The sequence below is a fragment of the Tribolium madens genome, unplaced genomic scaffold, assembly GCF_015345945.1.
Source record: "Tribolium madens isolate multiple individuals breed KSU strain unplaced genomic scaffold, Tmad_KSU_1.1 Scaffold_20;HRSCAF=117;Tcas5.2_LG4, whole genome shotgun sequence".
NCBI lineage: Eukaryota > Metazoa > Arthropoda > Insecta > Coleoptera > Tenebrionidae > Tribolium > Tribolium madens.
The window spans coordinates 5,612,150-5,632,083 of NW_025400985.1; the positions used below are offsets into that span (position 1 = coordinate 5,612,150).

General features: G+C 32.0%; 4 protein-coding genes across 5 annotated transcripts; 1 reads left to right on the forward strand and 3 right to left on the reverse strand.

The window, feature by feature from the left end:
- Window positions 1–108: 108 nt before the first annotated feature.
- On the reverse strand, window positions 109–7,018 carry LOC123005999 (low-density lipoprotein receptor-related protein 6). Its single transcript, XM_044400117.1, has 14 exons — window positions 6,636–7,018; window positions 6,354–6,583; window positions 5,690–5,880; window positions 5,349–5,639; window positions 3,748–4,703; window positions 3,384–3,696; window positions 3,051–3,338; window positions 2,727–3,001; window positions 2,434–2,673; window positions 2,233–2,384; window positions 1,932–2,179; window positions 1,697–1,882; window positions 783–1,642; window positions 109–735 (listed from the first exon to the last, which is right to left on the reverse strand). Exons 1-14 carry the CDS (start codon window positions 6,700–6,702, stop codon window positions 290–292), a joined length of 4,743 nt encoding a protein of 1,580 aa, XP_044256052.1. The 5' UTR covers window positions 6,703–7,018; the 3' UTR covers window positions 109–289.
- A 199-nt stretch (window positions 7,019–7,217) lies between these two features.
- On the forward strand, window positions 7,218–9,307 carry LOC123004909 (sensory neuron membrane protein 2-like). The gene is made up of 8 exons (XM_044398436.1): window positions 7,218–7,331; window positions 7,378–7,532; window positions 7,580–7,727; window positions 7,779–7,938; window positions 7,994–8,079; window positions 8,134–8,652; window positions 8,711–8,833; window positions 8,887–9,307. The coding sequence occupies exons 1-8, from the start codon at window positions 7,218–7,220 to the stop codon at window positions 9,226–9,228; spliced, it is 1,647 nt and encodes a 548-aa protein (XP_044254371.1). The 3' UTR covers window positions 9,229–9,307.
- Window positions 7,234–11,865, reverse strand: LOC123004908 (proton-coupled amino acid transporter-like protein pathetic). 2 transcript variants are annotated; one of them, XR_006412715.1, is made up of 8 exons: window positions 11,695–11,865; window positions 11,534–11,641; window positions 11,336–11,486; window positions 10,894–11,015; window positions 10,698–10,782; window positions 10,184–10,647; window positions 8,557–10,135; window positions 7,234–8,437 (listed from the first exon to the last, which is right to left on the reverse strand). XR_006412715.1 is itself a non-coding variant. In XM_044398435.1 (7 exons), exons 1-7 carry the CDS (start codon window positions 11,742–11,744, stop codon window positions 9,724–9,726), a joined length of 1,392 nt encoding a protein of 463 aa, XP_044254370.1. In that variant the 5' UTR covers window positions 11,745–11,865; the 3' UTR covers window positions 7,234–9,723. The 2 variants fall into 2 exon arrangements, 1 of the variants encoding a protein (XP_044254370.1); XM_044398435.1 differs by having other exon boundaries at window positions 7,234–10,135.
- A 1,442-nt stretch (window positions 11,866–13,307) lies between these two features.
- On the reverse strand, window positions 13,308–17,996 carry LOC123005264 (proton-coupled amino acid transporter-like protein pathetic). Its single transcript, XM_044398941.1, has 8 exons — window positions 17,765–17,996; window positions 17,553–17,691; window positions 17,388–17,498; window positions 17,189–17,339; window positions 15,167–15,288; window positions 14,472–14,556; window positions 13,957–14,420; window positions 13,308–13,900 (listed from the first exon to the last, which is right to left on the reverse strand). Exons 2-8 carry the CDS (start codon window positions 17,612–17,614, stop codon window positions 13,489–13,491), a joined length of 1,407 nt encoding a protein of 468 aa, XP_044254876.1. The 5' UTR covers window positions 17,615–17,691; window positions 17,765–17,996; the 3' UTR covers window positions 13,308–13,488.
- Window positions 17,997–19,934: the final 1,938 nt, after the last annotated feature.

A 19,934-nucleotide genomic window follows, 5' to 3' on the forward strand; every position in this document is an offset into this window, starting at 1 on the left:
ATGACGCATTTATGATTCATTTTTGTGATAATTAAACTGCATAAAAATTGTAGGATCAGGACAAAATGGCGGTAGCTTTAAACATGCAATTTTTTTCAATAATCGAAATAATAAAAACATTTCTCTAGATATATTTACTTAACGATAGATAATGTAACAGTCTCGAGTATAAATCATATTTTTAAATATTATTTACACAAAATTCATAAATGCGTAGGCACAATGTGAATTTCCATCTTGGTGAGTTAAGTTTTGTTATCACAACATAAAATAATGAAAATTCGACGTATCAAGAATCGTAGCCTCTTGGCGGCGACGCCACCGGAGACGGAGGAGGTGGTAACGGATTAAAATAGGTCGACGACCTCGAACTCGGGGACGGCGGACAGCTTTCGCTGTGACAATGAGATCTGGGTGTAGGCGGGGGCGGAAACGGCCCCCCATCGTACCTACTCCTTGTCGGATAATTGCAATCACTTTCGTCGCAAACATCCGTAGAACAAGGAGTAGGTGGAGGCGGTTGATTGATGGACCGGTAATGTCGGTACGGACGATACCTGGATGAGGGACTGCTCCCTCGGGTTGTGGCAGGACTCGGGGGAGGATTCAACGGTTCGCGGGGGTAACAAGTAAGACTCGATTCGTTGGTGCTGCTCGAAGCACCAGTTATGTGGTTGCGGTCGTAGCTTGTCTCGCTGCCGGTCACCATGGACATCCGGACGACATCGGGAATCCCTAATTAATCAAATTATTATTAATTCGTGGATAAATAATTGACAAACCTTTGCGGATTTTGATGTGAGGTTTTGGTTGCATCGGACTTAACGAATCTTCCGATTGGTCGTTCAAATCGTCACTTGAGCGTCTTTTTAACAAATAGACGAAAATTCCCGAAATGAAGAGTGTCGCAACTGAGGCCCCAAGGATGATCCACACCACTCCATTCGACGAAACTTTCAATTTACTCGCATTATTGCAATGACTGGGATGTTCGTCGGAGCCATCAGCACAATGATCGATTTTATCACAAACTAGATTCGCTGGGAGACATTCCTGGGTATTGGGACACTGAAACCCATCCCGACAACACGCCTCCTCGTCCGACTTATCCGCACAATGAACAATCCCATCGCATGCATGTGCCAAACTAATGCACGATCCGTCTTTACATTTGAACTGATCTTTGGGGCATTCGGGACAATTCAACTCATCTGATCCATCAAAACAATCCTTCTGTCGATCGCATTTCCACGAAATCGGTATACAATTGTCTTGATCTGCCGGTACAGAGACGCAAGTGAAACGATCGGGACCACAATTTTGAATTGCCGAGCACGTTCTTTTGTCTTCTTTTAGTACATTGCCTTTCGGGCATGCACAAACCGGATTTGTCCCATTGAAAATACACAAGTGTGAACATTTCTTTTGATGGACTTGGGAGCAAGAGTGGTTACGCTCGGGTTTCGAAACTGAGACTAAATCCACAATGTGGGATGCGAGCAGAGACAGAGGTGAACTTAATTTGCCGGATTGAAGCTCGATTTTGTGGAGTTGAGTCGATTCGCGATCGATCCAATAAAGCCAACCCGACAGGATTGTCAATTGGGTTATTTTTGCCTGGCTTCCATTCACAAGTACGTGCCTAAACAAACCATTCATAGCAAATGTTGTACATTTTGTCTTGTTGATTACTTACTGGTTTTCGCCCTCAATATTGCTCATATAAATACTCTGCCCTTGGGCCCAAACAATGCAATCATTCTCAGAGTCCACCGCTATTGCTGTTATGTCTGCTTCTTTCGTAATTGCATAACTGTGGGATCCATCCAGTCGAGCTCGAACCAACTGTCGAGATGGACCCACATCCGTATAAAAAAGTAACCTAAAACAAAAATAAATTTTGTATTTTATTAGAAAGCAACAAAACCAACCTTTTTGTTGCGTGAATTGCCAGAAGCCTCGGTTGTTCATTGTCTTTTTCTACCACGACTCCAAAAGGTGTAGTATTATCAAGTCGAGTAACATTGATCACGTTTTGAGACGACGTCCAAAACAATAAACGTCCAATAGGATCAACAACTAAGTCAAATGGTTGCAATTCTTTATTGCCTTGAACCACGACTAAAACGTGGTTACCACTGGCGTCGGCCCGTTTAATACAATGTGTTTTCCCCTCAATCTATTATTAAATACAATTATTATTTACTGTTTTCTCGCAAGATTGATACTAACCCAATAGAGAAAGTTTTGGACTGGATCAAAATCAATAGCTTTGATCGCCTTAAGTCCCTGAATAGGTAACACTGCTTCCAAACACCCGGCTGGACTCGGTAACAAACGAACAGTCAARTTTTTCTGACTATAAATCATAAATTCCTTCGGAGCTGTAACATTTAAATCATTTTGTGTTAAAATTGSAAAATTAAGACTTACGTAAACACTCATTATTAACAAGTGCGAAATGAGTAGGACATGCGCAAGTGAATCTTGTTGGTTCTTCGGGCGAATTTGCAGGTAAAGCTAGACACAAATCGCTACAGCCCCCATTACTAGTAGCACACTGATTACGACCCCGGTAATCGTTGTGGTAGACTTGGAGATCAGTGATATGAGATTGTTTATGTAAGACTTGGGGATTTGAACCGTCTATTTTATTAGCTTTCATAATTTCAGCTTAAAACAAAACGAAAAAATTAGATGTCACTAACTAATTGACTAGTAATTACCAGAATTGCTCCAATAGATAAAATCCTTGTATAGTGTTAACCCAACTGGCATATAAATATTATCCTTAACGATTATTTTTTCATCATTACCGTCCAAATCAACAGATAAAATCATTGCTGATTTTGTTTCAACCCAATACAACCTTCGACTGTCATAATCTAGAGTTAAGTCCGCGGCGTATTCTTTGGTAACTCGCAATTGGCTAACATTACCACCATTCATTGCAGATTTTTTAATTGATTTCGAAGTACCCCATTCCGACCAGTACATAAAACTATTTTTTGTGTCAATTGATTGCAACTGTTTTTTGCGTAAAACCTTACCCATTTGGGGGGTCAACCACTATGCTATGAGGATCGTAAACTTTCCCTTCCCACAGCAAAGTCCGCCGACTTGAACCTTGCAATCGAGCAACTTCAATTCGATGAGCAAAAGAATCCGTCCAATAAATATTTAACCCTAACCAATCAATCGCGATTCCTTCTGGTGATGTTAAACCTAAATCGATCACTTTTTCGGTATCTGAACCGTTAAAAAATGATCGCATTATTGTACGTGAACTCAGGTCGCTCCAGTATATTCGCATTGTGCTAGTATCGTAAGCAACAGAACTAAAAAAATGTGTTAAAAAAGAGATGATGAAAATAATAAAGTACCTAGCATGGTTAACTCCAGTTAATGGTATTGCAACTTCGTTGTTCCTATTTTCGATACCAATCATCCCAATTTGATTCTTCTTCGAATATAATAGAAAAATTTTCGGTTTGACACAAGTTCGACGATCTTGAGCAAGTTCGTATCCCAATTCGCATGCGCAAACTTTCGTTTTGTTGTGACGATAGAAACAAAATTGAGAACAATCTCCGTTGTTAATACTGCACAGATTTCTTCCAGAAAAATCACCCAAGTTTATTGCCTTTAATCCCATTACGTTCGGGATTTGATCGAGAATAACTTCTCTACGCCCACCTACGAAATGACACATGAAATTCAAATATGATTGTTATATTAAGACATCACCTGTATCTTTGTGGGCCCGCTCAATACTCCTTCTCTGCCAATCCGTCCAATACAGAAAATCACCCATCAAAGTGAACCCAAAAACATGAGGCACGTCATTACTGATCAACACCCTTCTATCACCCCCATCCATATTCGCATGTTCAATTCTGTCAGTTTTAGCGTCACACCAATACAATCTTCCCTTATTTAAATCCAAAGTAATCCCATTCGGCCACCCCAAATTCTCGTAAACAATCGCAGTGCGGTCAGAGCCGTCCAAATTCGCCCTTTCCACTTTAGGATTTTTGTCATACCAATCCGACCAAAAAAGCCACCCCAATTCCGGCGCTACTGCAATCCCTCTGGGTTCCATCAAATCGTTAAAAATGATCACTTTTCGGTATTTTTTCTCAAGTCGATAAACTTCAACACGGTCCGTCCCTGCATCCGTCCAATAAATATTCCGAGAAACCCAATCAACTGCAATGCCATCTGGGTGTTGGATTTCATCAGTGACGACGTCTGATTGGTCAGAACCATTAAGACGCGCTCTTTGGATTTTTTTCACTTCGTCGTCGGACCAATAGATGTAGCCTTGTACAGGGTCGTAGTCTACAGCTATGGTATATTTGACGTCGTGGAGAGGTAGAATTTTATTRGTATAATCGGGTGAATCCAAGTGGATTAAACAAATGTCAGTTCGTCGAGCTAATAAAAGTAATTCCTGAGGTCCCTCGGCACAAGTCAAGTTATCAATTAACTTAATTCCATAAGGGCAAGCACATGAGAAGCCCGGGGGGTTAGGAGACAACAAACAGAGATGAGAGCAACCGCCGTTGTTCTTTTCACACGCATGGGGGCGTTTTGGTTGCCTCAATTTGTTGTAAACTTGTATATACATAGGTACAGTGTAGTCTAAATGATCGATTAGTTCTTTAGATTGTTTCGTATTTTGATCGTATAAATGAATACACCTAAAAACAATAAAAACTTAATTTTCTACCATTAATCACACACGTCATCACAGAAGACTTTGAGAAACAAACATTTTAGATATTGTTGACCTGACCTGTCAGTTATCTGTCAAATTTAACAACAGCATGACCCTCTGAAGCATATGTATGTATCTTAAATGTTTTGTATTTTGATTAAAAGTAAGAATTTATGAAAGAATTTTCATAAATTTTAATTTAGATTCACAATATGTCTAATCTTTTTTTATATTAATGTGCATCAAGTAGGTTGTAGAAGTCTAATTGCATCTTTAATTTAAAGGTCGATTCACACAAAAAATGTGCTTAATGTCATTTAGAACAAATTTAATCACATCAGTAATGATAAAAATCTTTAAGTCTGCTACCCTATCTTAATTACGAGTTAATTTTGATTACTTTTTGCTACCTGGGGTACACATTTATTTGTAAAATTTTTTTTAGGGAAGAATGAGGTTAGGATTGTTTGAATTTTCGCATGGTTACCACCCTAAAATAGTCCCATTCAACGACTACTTCGATGCACAGTAATATGAAAACAAATATAGTTTGACCAATAGTGACATTTCAAAGGCTTGAGTTTATTTTCCAAAGTCGACTTGACCATTCGCTTTTAATTTTTAATACCATGATTTCCAATCGGTCCAATAAATTTTCGTTTGAAACATCGTCAAAGCGAACGGATATTGAAACCCTGACTTTAAAACCGTCGTCCGATTCGTCCCTTCATACGTCATGCTTTCAAGAAATTGCAAACTCCCGTCAATCCAATAAATCGTTTCGGTTTCGTAATCGATTGTAAGGCCGTTTGGCCAAATTATGGTAGTATTTACGATGACCCTCCTCGTCGTGGGGTCGCCGTTCATTCCCGCTCTTTCGATTTTTGGGACTTCGCCCCAATCAGTCCAAAACATGAAACTAAAACAAAGTGTTGCATTTTGGTGGTGGAATAAAAATATGCGTGGTACCCTTTCATGGGGGCTAAAGCTATGGCACGTGGTTGATCGATGTCAGTCCAGAAGAGCACTTTACGGTGTAGGCCTTCTATGGTAGCGACTTCGATGCGTTTGGTTTCGCTGTCTAACCAATACAACTTGCTTGTGAACCAATCGCATGCGAGCCCTACCGGTGATAGGAGGTCGGTGCTGATTACTTCAACCTTCAAAACCAATATATTATACAATAGTATCAATTTTTAATTTACATCAATAAAACTATAAATGTTTTTTTAAGAGAACACTTTAAGTAAAAGGAATTAAAATTTAATAAAATCTATTTGATTTATAAAAATATTAACAAACCTCTCATCTCAAACAAAAAAAATGTATAATTTATTAGTGTTTTTTTACGTAGAAATTTTAACATTTTCACACAACTCCTCATAACAAAAATTAATCAAGTAATGAAATGTGGTTAAATAAGCACCAAACCCAAGTTGTTGATTATAAATCTGCTCGTTCCCACAGTATATCACATTATCATCATCAGATTCCACTATAAATATGTGAAAAACAAGATATAATTCTCGTTTTAGGTAACAGTTTCTATGATTAGAATGTTTGTGCTTTTGTTTATGAAATAGCTCATGATAAAATTGTAAAAATTGGGCAATATTTTTTTGTTGTTTAATACCTTATTTTTGACCTCCGTGCCATTAAAATGAGCACACAGTATGCTTTCAAGTCCATGATCAGTCCAACAAATCTTTTCTTCTTCATAATGATAATCAATAGCAGGACCTTCTGTAAAATTTTTCACTAGTAACGTAGTTGTTATTTTATTATTGCTATTCCTTGTTGTATTCGCTATTCTAATATCCTTTGTGGTGGAATATAAAAGCAGTGGGTTATTTGTAGGTTGTCCTAAAACAGATCAAAAATATACAAGCAAATCATTACTTATGTTTACACAAACCTTGAATTATTTGCAACACACACAACAAAGATAAAAGAATGCAGGCACATCTTTTTGAGTATTTCATTGGTAAATCATTCGGAGCTTAACATTGCTAACAGTGATTTGTGAAAGATTGGGAAGGCTAATCTTAGGATATCTGAGAAAAGTGGTAAGAATGCGCCAACCAAAGATAATCAAAACAAAAGTATATAAACATAAATAATGAGCAATTTGCCACACATTGAACCAATTCTATTTACAAAATTTGCCGGTTTTGTGAAAATTGAGCGGAAATGAACACGTTACAAACATCCCATAGTCTATTTTTATTGTTTTACTGAAAATAAACAAAATTCACTACACTGACGGAACCATACACAAAAATGACAATGTGAACTAAAGTAAAGTTAGGCCGGATTTGGATTTGAAGTTAGCTGAGGAACAACAGCGCCATCTTTAACGCGCTAAATTTAAAAGTCTGATTTTTTGTCAGTGAATTATTTATTTTTGTTGCATTAAATTATTCAAGAGACATGTACAATATTACACACAAAAATCAATATTGAGAAACATAAAATCTAACTTTATTGCAGCCAAAAAATGTATGTACTGTGTCCTCCCACTGTTGGCATTTTTGGTTGTTTCATATTATTTTTGGGTGTTATATCTTCACTATATGTAATTCCCATAATAGAAAATTCTTATTTTTTACAAGTATAATCCACACCTGTGCTAAAATATTGTAACAAATAATTTTCAGGCGGTTTACAAAAACGGATCATTTTTATTTAATGAATTTTTAAATCCAACTGTAAAAACTAAAATCAAAATTTACTTTTTTGATGTTACAAACAGTGAGGAAATAAAAAACGGAGAAAAACCCGTTTTGAGAGAAGTTGGTCCTTATGTTTACAAGTAAATTACTGTTACACTATAAAAATTTTCTTACTACTTTATTTAAGTGAGCTAAAATTTAGAACAGTTATTAACTACACAGAAAATTCAGACACGTTTGATTTCCTTGAAAGAACTCAATTATTTTTCAATGCAGAAGAAAGTGGAGGGCGCACAGAAGATGATTTTATTACCGTTATAAATAGTGCTTTGATCGTAGAAAGAAATCTTTTTGTGTAATTAAATACGTAATTGTAGTTTTTGCAGACAATAGGAAATAATATTGAAGATCAAGTTAAACACCAGACTGATGGTAAAATTAACGCTGTATTTGAGAATTTTTTGGACGAATATGATTTATTTATCCAAGCAAGGGTTCGTGATATTTTGTTTGATGGTATTGTTATAAACTGTTTAAACGAGTCTGGTTTGTAACAATGGCAATTGTTTCTAACAGTAAAAACAAGTTAATGTTGTGTTAGGTCTGGTATGTTTGTATTTAAAAACTGAGCAAATGGAATTTCTGAGAGAATTTGGTAACGATTTAAAATATTCAATATTTAATCATGTAAGTACAGACTTATTAAATAAAACATAATATTATCAAATGTACGTCTTAAAGATTAATAAAACTGAAAATGGACCTTTTAAAATTCTTATACGAAACAACAATTCTGAGAGAGGACACATACTAACGTATCAAGGACGAAAATTTTTAAATAATTGGCGTTTAAAATCTAAATGCAATAAGATTGAAGGATCAAACTTAATTATATTTCCGCCTTCAACATATTCAACCAAACGAAGTATTTACACATTTTTCAGTGAATTTTGTAGGTCCATAGCTTTCCCATTTGACGGTTATAGCAAAATTTATGATGTACCAGTTTCCATTTATGTAATGGATCAAGAGACTTTTGATTCATCTAAAAAAAATTCTTGTTTTTGTAAATCTTCTGGAAAAAAGAAAGGTTCCTTGTCTTGCAACATTAAAGGAACCATGAATTTAAGCAATTGTAAAAACATGGATATTATTTTGTCTCACCCGCATTTTTATCTTGGTGACGATGTGCTTCTAAATTATGTTAAAGGATTAGCACCGAAGAAAAAAATACATGATTCTTTTATTGCACTTGGAATAGTAAATTTGAATTTTGTGTTTTATTAGCAGACTACTAAGGCTAAGAGATATGTTTCAGCGGAGTGGAATAATTCTAAATTATGCCATTAGATTCCAGTTTAATGTCCCAATAAAACAAAGTAAACATTTAGGTACAACAAACATGAGAGAAGGTATATTTCCTATTTTGTGGACAGAAAAAGTTAATTGACGTTTTTTTATTCTTTATTTACAATTTAAATAATTAGCTTTTAGGTTCAAGAAACCGACGAAAGAATAATTACATTTCTCAAAAATATGTTTTATGTTATCAATCTGTTGCATGTTGTAAAAAATTTAATACTTACATTAGGAATATTATTAATGATTTGTTCATTAATTTTAATGGTATATCGTGATTGGAATATTGTTTCTGGATTTGAAACAACGAAGACAAAAACTAGTCGTAGATATTCTGCACGCATTTCAAAGGACAAAACTAACGTAAACTTATTTCCGCAAACAATAAACAGAAATGTAAATGATGGTTTTATAAAAAGAAGTCAGTTTAGTGTTATATTTCCAAAGCATGTGAAAACTTTACAAAATAATAAGTAGAATTTGTAATCTACACATCTATGCTGAAAATTTAATCACTTATTAATTAAATTAGTTGGAGCACAAGTAATTGCAAATAAAATTATTTAACTCAACAAGGTGGTATTTTTTTAATATTTTGTATTTTTATTGGTGTCTTACAGCAATTTTTGTAGAGTATAAAACTACAACTTTGGTGGATGCGCTGGTTTTATTTTTTATTTTAATTTTATTTACGTTATTGTTTTTGTGCAGTTTGATTTTAATTTATAAAATTATTTTAAAGATAAAACTAATATTGGATTAAATTAAGTGGAAAATATGATTGCAAAATATACAACATATAATTTATACACATCAACAAAATTAAATTTTAATTGACATAATTCCATTAAAAGTAATGATAAAATGTACAAACTTTTTAATAATTTTCTTTCAAAATTTTTCGTAAGAAATATGTCATATTTGTATTTGCTTAACCAACGTTTAAAGTTAAATATGCTTTCTTTTGTTCTTTCAATCTTCAATTAATCCTTTAATAGCATAGTAACTACCTGAGACAAGTGCAAACCATGACAAGATAACAATAAAAATATTTTTTAATAATCTCCACTTCATGAAACCAAAATCAGCATTTTCTCCCAAATTTAAAATAATGTCAATAACGGCTGGTATAAAAAGTCCAAGAGTTGAAAAACATATTGATCCTACTAATCCGATAATAGCGTCCAATTTTGGAACAGCTGCAGCTAATGCCGTTATAAAAACCACCAACAGTGTTCTCATAACAATTTGTGAAATATTGTGGTAGTTTTTTGGGATTTTTGGTGATAGTTTCCTCCATGTTATTTCACAAGGGACATAAAATTGCAACATAAATGTGAAAAAAACAGCGGTGGCTACACACATCTTGGCTACCTGTGCTGCGCTACAAATTCAATTTTTAATAAATTAACTTATGTGAAATAACAGTTACATGTCTGTGTTTGGTAATTCTTCGATGACATTTGCGTTAACTTTATCACCAAATCTGAGGTAACCGAAGAGACCAATAACAGTATAAAGAGTAACCACACAACTCATTGCAATGTTTAAAATACCAGGACATCCAATGAATTGTGGTTTGGATAGTGAATTTTCAATTGGTAGCATTGTTCCAATTCCCTCCATGGCAAATAACACGGTACTGAAGAAAAGTGGAAATAGAGAAATATCGTTGAAGAGTTTTCGGTCTTCAATCTTAACTTCGCCAATCCCCGAAAACATGTAATAAAGAGTGATTAAAAAAGCTGTAACCATTGTAACATTCGCAATTATAGAAAATGGTACCAATTGTTTCAATTGCCTGATTTGGCAACATATTACTAAAGGCACCAAAAGCATAAGAATGTAATATTGTAGTGGCCAATCAGCAACAAATTCTTGGTGGTAGTTCACAACCTACAAAAATCAAACAAGTTTTACTGAATTGATAAAATTTTGCATTTTACGTCTTGGATGTTTCCAGTAATAAAAACTACGTAAACTGCATTTCCTGCACAGTAGGTCAAGAGGAGAGAAATGTCTACAAAATTTCTGAAAAATAAAAATTAATATTTTTTTCGAATTTATGAAATATTTTGTACAGATTATTATCTAACGTTGTAATGACAGTTGTCTGAATCTGAATATGTATTACTTACGTACTTGGCGAAGTTTGCAAAAGGTTGGACGCCTTTTGGGCCGTGTTTGAATACAGCATGAGCTGTTTCGCCAAATCCTAACATTGGTACTTTGGCTTTCTTGCATATTTCTTGTGAGGCGTAAATCTGAAATAAATATTTCTTTGCATTTGCCTAATAAAAAAATGTTAATAGCAGGTACATACATTAATTGATAAAAATTATTCCAAAATTGTGTTTTAACTTATGCTAGTTTACAAAATTATGTTTGAGCATTCACCCCGTTTTAATCTAATAACATAAGCCAAGGAGGTTAGATATAGGTAACGTCCTTGACATAAGCAATGTGTTCTCTAAAGCGAAATAATAGATATTAGCAAAAAAATGAATTCAAAGTTATTTAAACATTGTTATCAATGTAATCTCATTGCTGCCTGAAGTATTTTCCCACAATTAAATGTATTTACCAGTAAATGAATAGTGTGAGTACACAAAATTCCGGTTAGGACAGTTCCAACAACACCAACAACAATTCCAGCAGCCGCCACAGCACTTGGTATGGCTAGAATTCCTGTACCTAAAGAACTCTTCAATAAGTGCATCAACGCTCCGGAAAATCTACAAMWTCTGAATTAAMCCAAGTCGGAAATTACGAAAAATATTACGTGTTGGGATGTTGCAAATTTCTGTGCTCATAGGGATTGTAAACTTTGTCACAGATTGTTTCAATACTACCGACTGGGACTTGAGATACATTATCGGCAAGTTTCGTTCTATTGAAAAAAATATTTTTCCAATAAAAAAATAATTAATAAAATCCACTTACGTTGAACTAAAATTGGTGACCGTGTAAGTTGACGAAAGCTTTTTTTTCATAGTTTTATTAAAATTATAATTAAATCATCAAATTTAAATAAAATTTCAAGAGTGAATGCTTGTGCACCTATTGGATTTAGTATTTTAATCACTACTGGCCCCAGAAATCCTGTCATGATAAATCGCGATAAAAGAGTGTTATTGTGGCTTATCAGATTGTTTTGAATATACCTATGTATTTAATTCTTATGGTAATAAAAAGTATTAAGAAAAGTTTTTAATAATTCAAATTTATTATTAGAAGAAATCTTCCTGAAACTAATTTTTCAATAATAAATAACAGTCATCAAAATTATTATCATTGATAGGTACGAAGTTTGTTAAACGCATCTATTAAAACCTGTTAATTTTTATTTTATTCAGAATTTATTTTGCAACGATTTTTCTATTTTTGTTGAAACAGAGAAAATTTTTAGTTTGTTACTTGACTTAATTTTTTAAATTAAATTAAAATAAAAAACAATTTGGGCTAAATTTAAACTTTACACTTCAGAGCAATTAAATTTGATAATTGTACTTTATAGCAAAACCGTGTTAAAGTTATGTCAAATATCAAAATAAAATGCAGTGCAACGAAAACAAAAAAAAGAAATATTTATGAATAATGGTGACTTTTTGATTTACATTTAATTTTTCAACCAATAATAGTAATTTATTTGTAAATAAATGTAAAAGATATAATCACTTAATAATTAATTAACTGATTAAAGAAGCAAGGCGTTTCTTATCTGGCGTGTACTAACATTTTCTTTTTAATCCTTCATTTCAAAAATAAAAAAAAATATTGTTGAAATTGTAATAACTGCAACATTGTATGTATTACACGATCTTTTGTATGTTTATAAAATACAAAACTTTTGGTTTTGGTGGATGCGCCGGTTTCATGCACTCATTATTACTTTTATAAAAATAACGGGTGTTTTTTTTTTTAATTTGGCGTCAAAGCTATTTATGAAAGTTCGATTGTGAACAAACCATCGTATTAATTATGGTCCGTTTACAACACACTCATATCACCGCCAACACCGACGCCAAATTTAAATGAACACCCGATATATTTTAGTTATTTTGTTAGTTTATTGCATTTAACTTTTTGAAAATTTATGAAAGCCGAATTTGCTTACTTCCAGATTTTTTTACTTTTTACTTAGTTTTTTTTTAAATATACCATTTTGTAGAGATATACAGGGTGAGTCATTTATAATAAAAACTCTAACCGAACTTGGCTTTCGTTATGTTTGAAAAATTTTAAATATTTTAATTTTAAATCAAGTAGTTGTTGATATGTCATTAATAAAATTTGACAGTGTCATCAATTCCATTTTTTCCTTGAATTCTAAATGTACTTAAAGGCGACAAATAAACTGATTTTGATATAAGAAAAATGCCACAAAACTGCTGTGGCTAAATCTGCACCGTCAAAGATGCACCAATTTATAAATTGAATTTTTTTTTTATTCTTTATTTTTTTTAGTTTTTATTATTATATGACTCAGCCTGTATAGAGATTCGAAACAGTTTTTTTGGGGGTAAAAAAATAATCAAAAGTTTTTTTTTATTTATTGTAAATATTTAGACAACATTCTTAGAAATACATTTAGATCACATCATGTACGCATAACGTACCTACTTTAAATACAAAAATACAAGTTGTGATAATAAATTACCTATTAGTTGCTTTTTAGTACAATATGTAAATAACATAAAATACAAAATAACTTTGATCACATTTGCTTTAGTTCTTTTAACCATTTATTAGGTCTTTAACAGCATAATAACTACCTGAAAAGAGTGCAAACCACGACAAGATTGCGATAAGAATATTTTTCCATAATCTCCACTTCATGACTCCAAAATCACCATTTTCGCCCAAATTTAAAATAGTGTCAATAGCAACTGGAATAAAAAGTCCAAGAGTTGACAAACATATTGATCCTACTAGTCCGATAATAGCGTCCAGTTTTGGAACAGCTGCACCTATTGCAGTTATAAATAACACTAATAATGTTCTCATAATAATTTGAGCAATGTTGTGGTAGTTTTTCGGAATTATTGGTGACACTATTCTCCATGTTATTTCACAGGGAACGTAGAATTGTAACATAAACGTGAAAAAAACAGCGGTAGCTACACACAACTTGGCGACTTGTGCTGCACTGGAACAAATTTTAGTATATTACCAAATAATATAAGTAAAAAATTAAAAACTTACATGTCTTCGGTTGGTAGGTTTTTGATGACGTTCGGGTCGACCCCGTCACCAAATCGAAGATAGCCGAAGAGACCAATAACAGTGTATAAAGTGACGACAAAACTCATTGCAATGTTTAAAACACCAGGACATCCAATAAATTGTTGTTTGATCATTGTATTTTCAATTGGTAACATTGTGCCAATTCCCTCCATGGCAAATATCACAGTACTGAAGAAACGTGGAAACAAGGTAATATCATTGAAGAATTTGCGATCTTCAATGTCGATATCACCAATACCCGAAAACATGTAATAGAGAGTGATTAAAAAAGCTGTAACCATTGTGACATTTGCAATTATGGAAAATGGTACCAAATGTTTCAATTGTCTAACTTGGCAACACACTATTAAAGGCACCAAGAGCATAAGCATGTAATACTGAAGTGGCCAGTCAGAGACAGAGTTTTGATAATAGTTTACAACCTATAAAATTTGTGTAAATTTTATTAATATTTATGAAATTGTTAACCTTACATCTTGAATATTTCCAGTAATAAATACTACGTAAACTGCATTTCCTGAACAGTAAGTCAAAAGGAGACAAATGTCTACAAAATATCTGTAAAAATACAAATACTAATTTACTCAGTTTTTGAAATTTATCTACCACTATACAGGTGTCCGGAAAGTTACGCACCTCCGTGACACTGTTTGATCGGGTAATGCTCTAGACAGCAGGAAAAATGTTAAAAAAAATATATCTTTAAAAATTTGGAAGTTATGAGAGTTTAAATTTTGCACTTTGACTCTCTTTATTTTTGTTTGAAAAATAGTTTTCCAAGTTTTCTTGCTACAGACAATAGTCTCTCTTCTAATAAGAAGAGGAAACAAGGCTGTATTCTAAACTGAAACTTTGTTTGGTGTTGTTTGTGGCTTTTATTGGCAAAATTTTTGTATCTTTACTAAATAATTTAAAAAAAAACATATACAAAATCATGAGTATCATTAAATAGACATACAAATATGTCAAACGTCAAAAAATATATGTCAAAATTTTTTGACAGAATTTTTATGCATTTTTCAGTACTCTGGGGAACTACCCAATTACTCCCTTTGAAGGAGGTGCGCCAATTTCCGGACATCCTATATATTTAAATAAATAATAATTTAGTGTTTCTCATACATCACAAGCTCCTGAATCTAAATCTATTACTTACTTTGTTACTTACTTAGCGATGTATGCAAAAGACTTGACACGATTGGGTCCGTATTTGAATACAGCATGAGCTGTTTCGGCAAAACCTAACATTGGTACTTTGGCTTTCTTGCATATTTCTTGAGAAGCAAATATCTGAAACAAAGGTTTATTCGTCTTCATGACTTACAATAAAAGATAAAATTAAAAATTATTTTTTGATATAATAGTTGTATAGTTTCGGTTTAAACAAGCTTTTACTTTTTATACCAAACTCTTTACAAAAGACACCAATAATTTGCAAAACATATATTTTCTATTCTAAACTAGAATGGACTATAAACAAAAATTTAATTCGCTTTTTTGCAGTTTACTTGTAATTTTACAATGTTCTTAGCACTGCCTTTCTTAATCCAAATTCCCAAAAAATCTCAGATTTTTTTACCTTTTTTACTACGTATAAGTAAAAATAATCTGTGATGAATAAAACAGTAAGCTATGGTATGTTTATGAGTACCTAAATTTGACAAATTTTGATTTCCACTGAATTTTTTTGTGGCGGCAAATCTTTAAATTTATATACAGTAAGTACCCGGATTGAGATTGAGAGAAAAAAAATAATTTTACGCCAAAACTACAAAGGAAAAACATTTTTTGCTTCACCTGAAACGAGCAAATCTGTAATGACACCTTCATTATTACAGGATGTCCCACGAGTAATAATAAGCCTGAATTTTTTTTTAAAGCAACCAACATTACATTTCATAGATAACGTGGAGTTTAAAATATTTCGTTTTAATTACTTTTTTTTGACAAATTTCTATCAGTCAAAATGACTTTACTCCGGTTTTAGGAAGTCCGTCTATTTGGATATCACGCTGGATTGAAACGTGCAGTCTGCGAAGTCTTTTTCAAACATTCTTCATAAATGAGAATCTTGTTGGTCATTTCGGCAACATTTTAGTAATTCTCACCAAATCCTCTAAGGTTTGACATTTTATAAATTAAATAAAGTTGAAGTGTTTGGTCACTATGTTTAATTTATTAAAACTAAATATTTTAATATCCACGTTATCTTTGAAATGTAATGTTGATTGCTTTAAAAAAATTTTCAGGCTCATTATTACTCGTGGGACAACCTGTATTTATTTGACAATTAATTAATTAATTAATAATGACAGTTCTTGTTAAAAATGACTTTGTTATCTTAAAGCTGTTTCTTTGAGTTGCCATGTGTTAAAATTATGCTTTTCACAAACATTTTTGTTATTTAACTTGCGTAAACTCATTTGTCAAAGTGACATCGTTGTCAAAAAGATAAACCGCCAATGTGATGAAATTTAAAAAGCAGAGAAAACTTTTATACAAGTCCAAAATCAAGCGAAAAATAAACTTTTCTTTCTACTGAGTTAGAATAATGAAGTTTTAATTACAGATTCTCTCGTTTCAAGTAAAGCAAAAAATGTTTTTCCTTTGCAATTTTGGCGTAAAATCAAAGATAAAAAATTTTTTCTTGCTGTAAACTCAATCCGGGGACATACTGCATATCAATGAAAAAACTTAATTTGTAGTAACAGCAGTAATAAAACAATAGTTTTACTCGTAGCTGTAAAAATGTAAATATAGGTAATAGATAAATAATAATTACCTAACAACAAAAAATTATAAGTAAGTAGGAGGTGATAAGTGAACGATACATTTTGCAATTTATTTTTAAGTACATACGCTATTGAAAACGTATGAAGAAAGATATTGTTTCTTTGAGAAAAACTAAACAATAAAGCATTTGTTCTAAACTGCAATTGTGTAGGTAGCAAAAAGCTTTGCATGATTACCGTTTAATAAGTGATTGTTAGCGATTTCGTAAAATTGTCTCGTGTTTAAAATTTTTCTTTATCAAAAATAAATCGTACCTTATCATAAACTACGACAAACAGCTTCAACTCTGATTTATATCTTTTGTAAAAAATAAGAATGTCCTCTAAAATGTAAGCAATTTCTTCTAAGAAAAAATTATTATTATCACAAGTATTTTCCTACAATTAAATGTATTTACCAGCAAATGAATCGTGTGAGTACACAAAATTCCAGTGAGCACAGTTCCAACAACACCAACAACAATTCCACCAGCTGCTACAGCACTCGGGATCGCCAAAATACCTGTTCCTAGAGAACTCTTACATATGTGCATCAAAGCTCCGGAAAATCTACAATTTCTGAATTAAACCAAGTCGGAAAATTACGAAAAGTATTACGAGTTGGGATGTTGAACATTTCGGTGTTCATATGGGTTGTAAACTTTCTCATTATTTCTTTCTTCTACACTATCAACTGGTATTTTGTATTCATTGTCAGCGAGTTTCGTGCTATTACAAAAAAAACGTTTATAATAAAAAAATATTTTGCGATAATTTACTTACGTTGAGTTAAAATTGTCGACAGTGAACTTCAACGAAAGATTTTCTGTTCGATTCTCAGTCATGGTTTTAACAAATTCTTTAAAATTTATTTAGCCATCTGTCTGTATCTGTTTTCTAATCGCAACTGGCTCTAGAAAATCTGGTAACAGAGATAAAAATTTCATTATGTCGGACCGTGAATCAATTTTGCGGAATTTTGTTGAGAAATTTACCTGACACTGATTTTTGGTGAGATAATCTATTTTAATAAATTAATAACTTTGTATCACTGATGCTTCTTACGAGTACTATACTATACTACAAAAACTGTAGTAGCTGCGTTGGTATATATATGGTATTATTGTGGTTTGCACTCGGTCTATTCTGAATGAACCAATAGTTTTAATGTATTTTAGATACAGGATGTTTCAGAACTCGCGCCCCTGAGAAAAATTCCATGTCAGATAAGATACCAGGAACATGGAAAAAATGTTTAAAAAATTCTATCTGTCAAAAAATTTTGACATTTGACCTTTTTTATGTATATTCAATAATACTGATGATCTTGTATAGGTATGTTTTTTTATAATTATTTTGTAAAGGTAGGTACAAAAATTTTGCCAATAAAAGCCACAAATAACATTAAACACAGTTACAATTTAGGAACTGCTTTCTTGTTTCCTCTTTTAATCGCCTGTAGCAAAAAAACTTGTAAAATTTATTTTTCCAACAGAAATAAATTGAGTCAAAGTGCAAAATTTAAACTCTCATAACTTCGAAATTTTTATAGATAGCATCTTTTTAACATTTTTTCCATGTTACATGGCATTATTCTCTGGGGCGCGAGTTCTGGCGCATCCTGTATAAAAGAGATTGAAAATTTAAGTACATATATATTTTTTTTTTGATGACAAATCATTTAATACCACGACTATATTCATCAAGATTACAATATTACATGTGTAATATTTAAATGAATTTAAACCTAAACCCTAAATAAAATATAAATATTGCTTAAGAAACTAAACACTCATCATCACTGAATGCGAGTTTGTGAAATATTTAAAATGGTAACCCTTCCAAATAATGGTAAAAAATATTTTGTATACTTCTCGTGTATTTCATGAATTGATTCCCAGGCACCTAAAAATTAATTAAACGCTAGTTTTCTTTCATTTGTTCTCATTTGTTTCTTGCAGACCAATTTTTTATTAAGGTCGCTTAAGCACTTAAGAATGTGCTGAATTTAATCTTAATTGATGATAGTAATTCTCACCTTCCTGTTAGTTGAATATCTGAGTAAGTACCACTTTGTAAGTACCGATTTCGCAATTTGATAAATACAATGGCTATTGTAATCGCAATAATCGCACGAGTTTTTAAAACGAGACAAATAATTCGTTGTCAATTTGCTTTGTTTTCAAATTAGTTTGAGTGTGAATAATTCAAAACCTAGAACAACATTACATACAGAAAAATAACAAAAATTTAGTAATTGTTATACCTTGTAAATAGCATACTTTTAGATAAGCGCTAACGACATTATGATAAATGTAATGTTCATTTTCTGAGTTCTAGGCGAATAATTTATATAACAAAATACAGTTTATCTAATACGAGAAATAAAATTGAGCTTCACCCAAACTTTATTTACATCCACAGTTGGAAAAATTCTGTTATCGATTATTTCATTAAAAAATATTTTTTAACAATTATCAACATTAATTCTTTTGTTTATTTCTGAGGTATTTTTAACATATTTCTAATATTTCCATTCAATCTGTGATATCATGGAACATTTTTTTCAAATAGGAGATGACAAAGGTCTTTGTTATACATATTTAGAACGACACTATTTTTTAAACAAACAATTTGTGTTCTTCTTACATCATAATTATGTGGCTTTCTAACTAAAAAAATAAATGCGTTTTTTTCAACAGTGAAGTAAATAAGAACTTACAATAATTAGAGAAAATATATTTTGCCAAACGATTTTTTAATAAATCTAATAGGTATTTTGATTTTTTTATAGTTATTATTGTTTATAAAAATCGAAATAATTTAGCTATTAGGTACAGAAAGTTTTGCTAAGCAAAGCGCTGGTCAAATTTTTACAAATAAGTAAAGTTTAATATTTTAAATTACTTATAATAACGTAATACTTTAATTAATGTAACTAATCAAATAAATCTTTTTGTTATTACGCCATTAAAAAACGACATTACAGGATTACAGCAGATTAAAATAAAAGAGAGAATCCATTGCTTTGTTTGTGTAACAATTAATTGATTGGCTACCCTGAAGTTTAAGTTTCGTAATATAAAAAATACAAACGTTAATTAATATTATGGTGAAAATCCAAAAGACGTAAGAAATAAAATAATTAATTTTGAATTATAATTT

What these genes read in the sequence shown, in the direction of transcription:
- LOC123005264 (XM_044398941.1), bottom strand. Translation starts at nt 17,614, where the DNA reads ATGACTGAGAATCGAACAGAAAATCTTTCGTTGAAGTTCACTGTCGAC. An exon ending in GTCGACAATTTTAACTCAAC is followed by an intron (nt 17,499 to 17,552) that starts GTAAGTAAATTA and finishes TTTTTGTAATAG; the next exon opens with CACGAAACTCGCTGACAATG. An exon ending in TCTTTTGCATACATCGCTAA is followed by an intron (nt 14,557 to 15,166) that starts GTAAGTAACAAA and finishes GTATTTTTACAG; the next exon opens with ATATTTTGTAGACATTTGTC.
- LOC123004909 (XM_044398436.1), top strand. Translation starts at nt 7,218, where the DNA reads ATGTATGTACTGTGTCCTCCCACTGTTGGCATTTTTGGTTGTTTCATA. An exon ending in AAAATTCTTATTTTTTACAA is followed by an intron (nt 7,332 to 7,377) that starts GTATAATCCACA and finishes AATAATTTTCAG; the next exon opens with GCGGTTTACAAAAACGGATC. An exon ending in TTATAAATAGTGCTTTGATC is followed by an intron (nt 7,728 to 7,778) that starts GTAGAAAGAAAT and finishes TAGTTTTTGCAG; the next exon opens with ACAATAGGAAATAATATTGA.
- LOC123004908 (XM_044398435.1), bottom strand. Translation starts at nt 11,744, where the DNA reads ATGAAAAAAAAGCTTTCGTCAACTTACACGGTCACCAATTTTAGTTCA. An exon ending in CCTTTTGCAAACTTCGCCAA is followed by an intron (nt 10,783 to 10,893) that starts GTACGTAAGTAA and finishes TTTATTTTTCAG; the next exon opens with AAATTTTGTAGACATTTCTC. An exon ending in GAATTACCAAACACAGACAT is followed by an intron (nt 10,136 to 10,183) that starts GTAACTGTTATT and finishes TTGAATTTGTAG; the next exon opens with CGCAGCACAGGTAGCCAAGA.